The 12,358-nt window shown below is 37.6% G+C and overlaps 1 protein-coding gene across 2 annotated transcripts in view; it reads right to left on the bottom strand.

Moving 5' to 3' along the window:
• LOC111054620 (integrin alpha-PS1) overlaps positions 1-12,358 on the bottom strand; it is a 65,482-nt gene that overhangs the window by 27,092 nt on the left and 26,032 nt on the right. For both annotated transcript variants that reach the window (XM_039440929.1, XM_039440930.1), the window contains 4 exons: positions 11,501-11,708; positions 9,276-9,413; positions 4,055-4,196; positions 1,272-1,525 (listed from right to left, as the gene is read on the bottom strand). In XM_039440929.1, the coding sequence (XP_039296863.1) occupies positions 1,272-1,525; positions 4,055-4,196; positions 9,276-9,413; positions 11,501-11,708 (742 nt within the window). The remainder of the gene's footprint in view (positions 1-1,271; positions 1,526-4,054; positions 4,197-9,275; positions 9,414-11,500; positions 11,709-12,358) is intronic.

The raw sequence follows: 12,358 nt of genomic DNA, 5'->3' as shown, positions 1-12,358 counted from the left end.
TCACATCCAATCCGTTATCCATGCACCACCCACACAGACCATCCACATCACTCTGCAAGAGCTCACAATCAACAATATCACTTATTCTTCTGAACAGCTTCACATCATATGAGCGACTAAAGTTTAAATTTTTGGGACAGAACATTTCAAATTCGGTAAGAGATAAATCCATGAGATTTAGAAGAAGAATTATTCATGGTATTGTTGATTTAATAAAACAAAAATTTTCTGAAAATATATCATTTTTTTTGAAAGTTATTCAATTTACCAAAAATAACTCAACAAAAAGTTATTTTTGGTTATTTTTAGTAAATAGAATGAATAACTTGCATGTACGGAAATGTACGGAAAAAAGTGAATAGTGCTGCAGTGTGACTTATCTGTGATGCTTATTCGAGATATAGCTAACTTGGCTTCGGCGAACGACTGTGCAACGACCAACCATTTATGTCAGCGATTTTAAACTATGTTTCACATAGCTATGTTTGATTTTATGTAACGATTCTGCAACCGGGCATGAGCCAGCTTATCGTTTGACAGGACAATAACGTTGGAGACACACGACGCGGTTAGAATCAGTAGTTGCCTCTCTCAGTTTGCATTTGAATAATAACATTTTCTCGAATTTCGAGTTCATTTTCAATTTTAGGTGAAAATGTTATTTGACATTAATTGTAGATATTTTCAAGCTCAATCTCCTCCACTTGAAATTTTTTGTTTAAATTGTATCCGAAGCCTGACAATTGGAAATCTAAAATCAAACTTTGCACAATGGGGCGGAGCTCCTGAAACTTTTACAGATATGGGACTTGTGGCAGTTGATAGAGCTTATCCATGACTATTTTAGGTATAAATGTGATGAAAATCGTTGGATCCGTTTTTGAGAAAATCGCGAAAGCCCCTGTTTTTGACAACATTTTAGCCGCCATCTTGAATCGCATTTGATCGAAATTGTTCGTGTCGGATCCTTGTAGTGTAAGGACCTTAAGTTCCAAATTTCAAGTCATTCCGTTAATTGGCAGATGTGATACTGTGTACACAGACATACATACACTCATATATACACACACAGACCAATACCCAAAAACCACTTTTTTGGACTCAGGGGACCTTGAAACGTATAGAAATTTAGATACCTTAATTTTTTTGGAAAGCAATACTTCCCTCACCTATGGTAATAGGGCAAGGAAAGTAAAAAGGGTGCTGGAATGTTTTATATTTCATTTTAAAACTGAGGTAGCCCTATAAAGGGAGAGTGAATATCTACTCACCAAGTGTACTCGGACTTGATATCCTTGAAACAGCCCTTCTTGAGTGGATCAATCTTATGCAGATTGGCCTCGGGCGCCACGCTTGTAACGAGGCCTACGATTGGCCGAGACCTAAGCAAGATGGCGGCGTCGCTCTCGTAGGCACCAATCAGAAGGTCGGGATAGCCGTTCTGGTCCAGATCCATTCCTCCACTCAGAGAGTAGCCGAAAGTCCTGATTCCTGCCAGCGGTTTCACGTCGTTTGCTTTGATCACCTATTAATTTATCAAAACAAATCAAGTTTTATTTAAATGTAGACAATAGATGATTATGATGATGATGATAATAATTATTTAAAAAATGTTAAGGGCCGGTTTCCAAATAGTATATTTTCAATTAAATTAAAAAACAATTGAGATATAATGATTAGTAAAATAAACTATTTATTATTTAAAAACAAAGAAAGTCAGTAATAATTACTATTGATGATTTCTATCATCAATCATGTAATCATGATTTCTATCATGATTACATGGCATATCCAAACATTATAATAGTTTTTGTCATACTTACTCAATTGCAGCTGTTTTCCATGCATTAAATCAAGCCGGTTAACAGCTGTTTGCAGAAGAAGAAAACATGTGATTTTCATTACAGCATACTATACTGTAAAGAGATCATATAATATGTTCTCTTTACAGTCGAGTATGTTAGGACTGTATTGAGTCCTAATAACATCTGAGTAATTAATATATCAACTCAAATAATTAAAGAACTCATTTAAGGAGTTTCAAGTTATAAGAACTCATCTGAAATCTTATAATTTAGGCCTTTATATTTTATTTGAGCTCAAAGGGTCTGTCTGTTATAAACTAGGCGCTATGGGCTAGGTCATGTTTATAGAATGCAGTAGCTCGAGCAGCAGCAGGTAATGGTTCCTGTTTCTCAATAATATTATTCTTTCTCAGATAAGTATGACAAAAAATATTGTACGTAGCTTGTACGGTAACGTATTTACCGCATTCGTATGATAATTCTGCCCTCAAGCACGTTTCGGGCAGAAACAGTCATACTTATGCGGTAAATTATCGTTACCGGACTTGTTACGTAAAGTACTATTACAATTATTATCCTTACTATCAGACTGGAAGTTATTGATATTGGTACAGGGGACAAGTAAAGGAGGTGAGATTTCACATACTATAAACAAGATTGTTAATAGAATATCAAGTATGAATTTGGAAATAATTAGTCATGTTCTAAGGTAAATATTGAGTTTTTTTTTCAATTTTCTAAGAATAAAGCTAAAAATGAATTTGAACCAAAATGTGCCCAACTTTTGAGAATGACCCGATTATTATCTATACTATTATAAAGTAAAGAACTGGCTTATACACGTACGGGATAGGAAAATTATGTTTGACGCATCATCACGTCTTAACTACTGGGATGATTAACTTGAAATTTTGCATATAGATTCGTCATCAACCAAGGATGGTTATAGCCCTATTTTCGATTCTTCAAGATTTCATTACGTCAAGTTTTCAGTTTGTCAAGTTTTGAAATAGACCCCTGCGGAGCACAGGTTACCTGCTAGTATAAAATAAATTAATAATATATACAGTAAGATATACCGGGATAAGAGTGCTTTAGCAATAGACTTGATCTTCTGCAACATATAGCGTATTATTTATGATCAGAAATTTACATTCTATATGTCACTTGAAAGAGATTTTAAATCTTCAGAGCAATTGTTTTTTACTTTTTGGGGCCGGTTTCCGAGCTCGGGGTTTAGCTATGTTCTAGACTTTAAACAGCTGGAGTCAGAAAATTGGCTTTCTGAAACGGGGCGTAGTCGCAGTCCACATTTGAATAAAATTTCGAGAAACTAGAAAATTGAACATAAAATAAAATAAAGAGAAAATTGTGTAAAATTTCAGCTAGTTTGAATTATCTAGGAATGTTTCATTTCGTCAAGGAAAAAAGTTTCCAATAATTATAGAAATGAGAAAATTAAGATTATCATAAAAACTAGAACAACCCGTTTTGGAAAGCCAATTTTCTGACTCCAGCTGTTTAAAGTCTAGAACTTATCTAAATCCCGAGCTTGGAAACCCTAAAATGTAAAAACAATTGCCCTGAAGAATATTATAATATCTTTCCAGTGACATATAGAATGTGAATTTTTGTTCATAGTAAAAAGTAAATTCGTATGGCTTTTGTTGGTGGGGAGTCCCTTGCGGGAAGGTCCCACCGCCTGAATATATATAATTTAAGCCGTCAATGGGCCTTACGACTCTCATACTTCAGCCGGGACCGACCGTTTAACGTGCCCATCAGATAACACGTAAATAACACGCTATGTGTTCCAGAAGATCAAGTCTACTGCTAAGGCGCACTCTTATCCCGATATACTTTACTGTATATTATTAATTTATTGTAAGCTAGTAGGAAACCCGTGCTCCGCGAGGGTCTATTTAAAAACATGACAAACTGAAAACTTGATGTAATGAAATCTTGAAGAATTGAAGATCGGCCTATAACCATCCTCGGTTGATTAAGAATCTATATGCAGAATTTCAAGTTAATCAGTCCAGTAGTTCAGACGTGATGGTGCGTCAAACATAATTTTCCTATCCGGTACGTGTATAGGCCAGTTCTTTACTTTATTATATTATAGATAATAATCATTATATCTCAATTGTTTTTTTAATAGAATTGAAAATTTATTTTTATAATTTAATAATGAATTTTGATAACTGAGATTTTGATCTCACTATAGAATAATCAAGTAAAATACCAACCTGAGACGGTTCGGTGATAAGTCCATTTTTGGACCCCAGATAAACATAGACAACCCCGTTGTCTTCATACGGTGCACCGACAGCTATATCATCGTAGCCATCTTTGTTAATATCACCCAGGTTGGTAATAGCAAATCCGTATCTGAAAATAAAACATACAAAATAAAATTAGCTCATAAAATTATGGAATTCCATTATAAAAACACATTTTAAATCAGATAAAGAAGCATATTTTCTGGTTTATTGGAAAACTAGCAGGTAGCCCGTGCTCTGTAAGGATCTGATTAAAAACTTGACAAACTGATGCTTGACTTACTGAAATGTTGAAGGATTTAGAATAGGCCTATGACCATCCATGGTAAATAAATCATTCATATGCAAAATTTCAAGTTAATCAGTCCAGTAGTTGAGACGTGATGATGACCTTCATTTAATCGAGGTTAAATTTGATAGACATAGGATGCAACCAGGAATAGATTTTAGAAATTAGGATTTCAGGACTAAACATTTATTTAGATAAATCTAGTTCCTATTTTAATAATTACTGTGATGCTTTATCGAATGAAAGAGCAATACCAATTTGATGAGTACTATACTTCTTGGTTTGGTATCAACACATGTCCACTAAATTTCTTCTTGGGAAAACTCCTTCAAATTGTAACGCTCCCTTTGTCCAAGCTAGGGACGCGCACAATCCCCGGTGTTACTCCGGGCAGCCTAGCTTCAGCCAGGGCATATGGGCGCTTCCATTCCAATATTGCCGGATCGGGGTAGCTTGTCTAGCAGATTGTAAGATGATGTAAGGTAATGCGGTCGCTTCTTTAGTTATTGTGGCGGGATTTCCATCCTGCCGACCTTGGCGGCGCTTTCTCGCGGTGCTTCTTAGTGGCTGCGCCTCCCTCAGAATCTTGGCGGGGGCGACGGCGGAACCCTCTAGTGGTCGCCCGTTCCCTAGCGTCTCGGCGGTGTCAGCACTTTCACGCCGGTTACACATTGGGCGGTTTCTGCCGCGGCGGTAATTTCGCCGTCACCGCCGTTCAAGCAGTAGTCTATAGACTTAAATGGAAGCTTACACACTGGGCGGCAGAAACGCCGCGCGGCCATATTGCCGTTGGTGGCAGCTGTGCAGCCGTCCACTGCCACTGCGGCTGGCGGTGTTTTTGCCGCTCTTGTCTACGCAGTGGCGTACATGACCAAATAGGCGTTTACACATTTGGCGCTTGTCTACGGTCGCCGCTGATCAGTCGTCTTTCCCAGTTGAGGTCTTTGAAAATTAGCCTTCTAATTTGTGTCTTGTAAAGTTTGTGAGTTTTTTATAACATTTATTTATTGTTTTAAGTGTTTGTGGTTGACGAGTGTGAGAAAATGAGTCAGTTAATAGACAATAAGTTGTTAATATCATTTGTAGAACAGAGACCTGTTTTGTGGGACAAAACCCTCGACATATTTAAGAAACGGACATACGAAAATAATTAAATAATTTTGCCTCGTCATTTCTCAAGTCTTCAAACAACGTACAAAATGCTCCAACTTCTTTTCTTCTCAGGTTTTTGGGATGAATCCAAACAAGAAGATTTCTCTGCTGTCTTCTTTTCCTACGACGGTACAACAAAAGTGCTAAAAACTGTTGCCTTTCCATTTTGAGTTAAACACTTAATAATATATACTTAAAAAAAATGTGCAAAATACAATTAACTGAACACTCATGAAACAGAGAAGTCACAACACATTTGCGATGAAGAACTAAAAGAATTATTTTGGCTATTGATCATACGTGGCGGTAATTTTGCCGTTTGATGTTTGGCGGTATTTTTGCCGCTGAATGTGTAAGCTCGACTTTTTTTCGAGGCGGCGACGGCAGTTTCGCCGACGCGGCAGAAACCGCCCAGTGTGTAACCAGCGTTATGCGCAAGCATGATTGTGTATTTGATGGTGGTGGCGGTATTCACATACTGCCAAGGCGTCGGCGTCGGCATTCTAATCTTGCCGAAATAACTACGGCAGGATTTCCATCCTGCCGAAATAATTGCGGCAACTTTCATGTTACTAAATCCATAGTGGCGGGATTAACATCCTGCCGAAATTGAGTCAAGGTCTTTTACCTTATTACTCATGCTAGAATTGATGACCTTCATACACAAGTCACTGGTTCAGTAAAAGATCTGTTTCTACTGATCTTCTCTATCCGTTTACAATTTGCACTATAAGGGTGTAAATTCGCAAAAATCTGCAGGACTTGACACGTACACTACTACTCGTTAGCATTAATCAACCGGGTTGATTAATACAACCTTTCCTCCAACTGGCCTAGAGATGAACAATACAAACACTTAATACAACTAATTTGTAATTTGTAAAACTTTACAATTTATTTGAAGGCAAAAATTCAGGTAATATTAGCAAAAATCTCACTCTACTAATTAAGCAGCTACCTCACTCGATTCTCGCTACCGACTGCCTTGACAGGCTCTTAGGCTCTTCAAAAATTGAGACAAACAACTCTTATCGCGGTGCAGCGAATAGGGAAGGTCGCAGGAGGGGTTGGCTGCAACGGCCGGCGGCTCACCTTGGAGTAGATCGACTAGGCAAAAAAATGATAAGCTGCCGGCCGGTTAGTGTTATTGGTCTCTAAGTAAAATTTTACTTCGTGACAAAATAACAAATTACAATATAGCAATTTATTATGAAAATAGTCACTTTGAATAAAACAAGTAGAGCCTTGGACGCACTGAGACAAGTTTTCATCATCAGTGTTGTCAATTTGAAATATCCAGTCATAAGGGCTTGCATGAAATGATTGAAATTCCGCCCAATTTGACAACATGGATCATACACATCTGAATTGGTCACTAGAAGTGTATATCTTCTCCCCAAACTCAAGACATGACTTTGAGGCCCGCCGCAAAGTAGACCAACACTAATCCACGAAAAGCAACCCACGCCGTGGGATGTTTTGTAAACCATTGCTAGGCTTCTCCAGACATCTGTGTAATACATGCAATGAATAATCCACTTGTCAGCTGATTGATTATGAATAATTCTATAGAAAGAAAGAAAGATTTATTGCCAAAATCATTAAACAAACTTTACAAATGAGAAAAATATAAAAATTTTCATATACAATACATTGCAAAAACTTAAAATTAAAATATTTTCCATTTAAAAATCGATTATAATATTTATTTATTTATTTATTTATTAGATAGAGCGAACAATACAATAGTCGGAAAAGAAAAAACAGGCTATTGCCCAAAACTTCTTCAATTTTCTGATTTTGTCACAAATCGTCCAAATATTATGTAGGTTATGTTCACTTCAATTTCAACACCAAATCTTCAATCTGAAACTATGAATCAGAATAAAACAAAGAATTTCAAATTTAGATAAATTGATAATGAAACTTCCGTTAAAACAAAAACCAAACTTCAAATATTCACAAAATATAGATAATATATATATTATCATTGGCGTTACCAGCAAAACTAAGTAGTTTGAGCGATGGCAACGAGTAATCAGTGGGCTATAATTAGTGGCTTGAGATTCAGTCGAAAATAGAAAAAATATAATAAAGAAAAAAGAAACATATGGATGTATGAGAAACTAGAAGAAAAAAAAAATATAAAAAATTATGGGTTTTCTCTTTTTTATTTCTTTCATGTAAATTTAGCATAAAAAATTGCATGGTTGCCTGTAAAGTTGGTATACGGGCGAAAGTTTTACGTGACAACGACTTTGAGTGGTAAAATAATTTTAATGTGAATATTCATTCCTATAGTAGGAAGAAGGATGAAATAATAGTAACAATTTAAAACATTTATTTATACAAAGAATTATATTTAAAACATTAATTTATACAAAGAATCTCGCACTGAATTTCATATTAACAAAATTTTATTTTTACCTTCACACATCCTCAACAAAATCACTCTGTCTCTCTCGCTCTTAGGTGGGCTAACTGTGCTCGATTCAATTTTTTACATAGCAAGTCGCGCTCATTTTTTCAAGTTAAACAAATTATTATTGGCTGAGAAACGATTTATACTACTTTTGTGATTGAAAACTACCACAACATTGGTATTATTACAACATAACCTATTCACTTATACCTATTATACTTACACTTATACCTATTCACTTATACGTATTCACATAACCTATTCACTAAGTAGTGGCGCAGTCGCAGGAGATTGCTCCGTTTCACTCTCTCTCCAGGTGAATGCTTCGGGTCGCTGCTGGTTGCTCGCCACTGCTCCTATTCGTGCTCTTTCCAGACGACCGTGAACCGAAACGAACGCTCTCACTCGCTCTCATTGTGAGCGCATAACGTGGGAACGTAACGCAGTTTCTTGAAGAGTCACCCGGCAAACCAATTTATAAGACGTTGTCACGTCAAAAATAAAAATAGCAATGGTTTACGAAACATCCCACGGCGTGGGTTGCTTTTCGTGGATTAGCGTGGGTCTACTTTGCGGCGGTCCTGAGGGTAGAGTTTTCTAACTATCGAGGAGCTCCAAAACAACGTCATATCCCACTTAAACTCATTTGGCGGCAGCATTATATGAAGAGGGTTTAGGCAGACTGGTCCACTAGTATGACAATTGCCTCAATTTTCACGGCAATCATATTGAAGAATAATAAGAAGTGCAAGTAACACTAAGGGCTGGTTTCCGAGCTCGGAATTTAGCTAAGTTCTACACTTTAAACAGCTGCAATCAGAAAATTGGCTTTCCGAAACGGGACGTGGTTGTAGTCCACGTTCAAATAAAATTTCTAAAAACTAGAAAATTGAACAAAAAATAAAATAAAGAGAAAATAGTGTAAAGCTTCAGCTACTTCGAATTATTTAGGAATGTTTCATTTCGTCGAGGAAAACGTTTCCAATTATAGAAATTAGAAAATAAAGATTATCATAGAAACTATGACTACGCTCGGAAAGCTAATTTTCTAAGCTAAGTTTGAAGTCCAGAACTTAGCTTTTGATTTGATTTGTTTAAATTTTCTTCCTGGAGACTCTTGAAAGAGTATAGGAAATCGTAGCTGAATCCCGATATAGCTAAATATATGCTAAATCCTGAGTTCGGAAACCCGTCCTTACAGTGTCAAGTCATAGATAGGTGTAAGAGTAAGTATCTTCTAGTGAGCAAATTATTCTTTAATATACATTCGTCTTTTATTTATGGCCAATCGGAGGTTGGAAAAAGTACGACCCTGGTATATTTACCTTGATTCAGGTTTGCCAGTCATTTTGGTGGGTTTGGCACAGTTGAGGCAGCGTTCCTTGTTGTTCAAATAAATATAGATGGCGCCTCCAACGTCGCGATCAAAGTAGAAAGGAGCTCCAACAAGAAGATCAGGTAATCTGCAACAAAAAGTTCAATAATTAAAATCAAAATTGAACTAAAGGACACATTCTTGACCTCCAATACAACTTTCAAGGCAACTATAGTGAGGCAAGATAGTTAGCACTTGCCCAGGGAGCTCTACCACTAACTATACCACTAACTCTACCACTAACTATACCACTAACTCTACCACTAACTCTACCACTAACTCTACCACTAACTCTACTAATGAAAACAAAGCTTTAGTATCTGTTTTGATGCGACAACTGAACTGTGCAGGAACAAAACTTTCAAACCACCTCTCTCGAAAGTGACTACTATAGTGAGGTCCACGTTACAATGGCAGTGTCTGTTTAGCAATGGTATTGCTATCCTTGTCTATCATTCAACAAAGTGGATAGCGCTATCTCTTTCTCGTTTTGCTCTGATGCCAGATCGTTTTTTAATCATGTAGAAATATAATTAATTCACAAAATATTTGTTCTTAATTATGAAAATTCATTATGAAATTATTGAAATATATAATTTTTTTCTTGATAAAATGTAATTGACTATTTTAAACGAGAATTAAAAGTTGATATTACATCAATCAGCTACCGTCTATAGAAGGCATTGACAAGACAGAGGATCGGCAACGTTTTTCTCCTATCTTTCTCCACTGCCATTGTATAACGTGGACCTAACTATAGCAATACCATTGCTAATCGAACACTGCCATTATAACGTGGACCTCACCATAGTATAGATTTATTGTAAACTTCCTTGTATTTTAGTTTAGGTTTTGTAAACGTGGAGCTCACTATAGTAATTTTCTATAACAATTATTCAAATTATACATTCAATATCGGGGCACCGAGCTTCGCTCGTTATTTTTATTTATTGACTAGCTGGCCCGGCGAACTTCGCACCGCCAAATATTTCAATGCATCTTATGACAAACTTTAGCTGGATGCACACCTGAGGAGACGCGATGTGGCATTTAATTTATATAGATAATTTTCCAATTGCAAAATAAATAATTCACTAAAAATCAATTAATTCTGAACACCGCAGACAGCACAATTATTCGGAACAAAGCAATGTCCTTAGAGCATGTAAGTATTTAACCTGAGGCCGCACTGCTGGATGGTTACAAACAGAACAGTCATTTTGTTTTTAGTCGGGGCGTTTAGAATAAAATACATGGGCGGTTATGGAGCAGTACACACTCTTGTCTACTATCTACCAAAAAGGCTGTTGGATGACGCAATGATTATAACAGCTGATTCTTATTTCTGTGTGTAGCCAGCTCACAAATCCTCTCCCATAAAGGTGCATACAGACTTTCGCTCTGCTCCGCAACCGAACGTCACTCCAGCAGAGCGATTGATGATCGACCGGGGAGCAACAGTGGTTCGACCGTGGAACGCGAGAAGATCTAACATCTTCCGTAACGTGCATGATGGGTGCGGGGGCGGAGCGACTGTGGTTCGATGGAGGAACGAGGGCGGTACGAGGGTGGAGCGTGCTCGGTGCGGGTTGGAGGCGCGTTTATGTGTACGCAGCTTAAGGATTACATGTAAACTTTGAAGGACCATAGGAAAGACTCCTGAAGTTGGATTATAAATTTGATAGGCCATAAACCTGGTCCTGAACATAACGAACACAACCAAAAAAATCATCAAATTCGGTGCACACATAAAAAAGTTATTGAACGTCAAAATTTCAGGCTCGATTTTTATTTATATAGATTAACAGAACACAATTCTCTGAAATGATCATGTCATGCTAAACATCATCTTATGAATTTCGAGTTGCGATATTTTGATTTTTCACATACTCACTCACTTTTTTACTATCCACAGACGACAAAGTCTCAGCTGTTTCAGCCAAGGATAAATTATCCTTTTAATTTCGTTCAGTGAGTTTTCACAAGGATGAGACCTAGTGCAATCGAATCTTTATATCATAAACCTACTATGTTCCAAATTTCGTGAAAATCGTTAAAGCCGTTTTCGAGATCCGTTGAACATAAATAACCAGATATATAAATACAGAAATTGCTCGCTTAATATAATAGGATTTATTTGATTTCATAGAGTAATACTTTATTGAAAGGACTCACAGATCGCCATTGACATCAGCGGTAGCAATCTCGTATCCGAAGCTGGAGGCGAACTGTTCGCCATCGATGACCAGATTGACGTTCATGGTAGAGTGCATGCGCTTGGCTATGGAGAAGAGGACCACTTTGCCCGTGCCATTGGCCCGTGGTGCCCCGGCCGCATACGACATGTTGCTGCCGAAGAAGTTGGCAGCTGTCACCGACATACCTAAAACACACAACACAGTTCACTAAATGAGCGAAGCGAATTATGTTTCAAGTCATACTCTAACTTGAACTCATCACATAGCTAGTTTGAAAAATAAGTTGAGCAGCAGTGTACATAGTCTGTATAATAAGTAACCGGACTGACCTCAGGAAATTTTTTATGGGCAAAATATGTAAAATTTTTCATTAGATATCTTCAAAGTAGTCCGTATTGGAGTCGATAACATGCTGATACCGGATTTTCAAATCCCTGAACGCTCCCTGGAGGTCGGCAACCTCTATGCTGTCTAGAGCCCTTGTCGTAGCACGTTGAACGTTTTCCAGAGTCCCGAACCGCGTCCCCTCAAGTTGTCTCTTGATCTTGGGGAACAAGAAGAAGTCCGGTGGTGCCATATCCGGGCTGTAAGGAGGATGTGGCAACATTACCCTCGACTGTTTGACAACTGCTCGGTGACGAGCAGGCAGGTGTACGACGGAGCATTGTCGTGATGGAGGATCAACGAATCGGCAATCCCCGGACGGACTCGATGAACCCGGTCGTTTACAGTTTGGCCAGTACTACAGAGAGGTGCTCCGTCGACTAAAAGCCCGGGTTCATCGAGTCTGTCGGATTGCCGATTCGTGGATCCTCCATCACGACAATGCTCCGTC

This window comes from Nilaparvata lugens, chromosome 14, assembly GCF_014356525.2.
Source record: "Nilaparvata lugens isolate BPH chromosome 14, ASM1435652v1, whole genome shotgun sequence".
Taxonomy (NCBI): domain Eukaryota; kingdom Metazoa; phylum Arthropoda; class Insecta; order Hemiptera; family Delphacidae; genus Nilaparvata; species Nilaparvata lugens.
The sequence above is the reverse complement of the archived record's forward strand: the minus strand, read 5'-3'. Positions and strand labels throughout refer to the sequence as shown.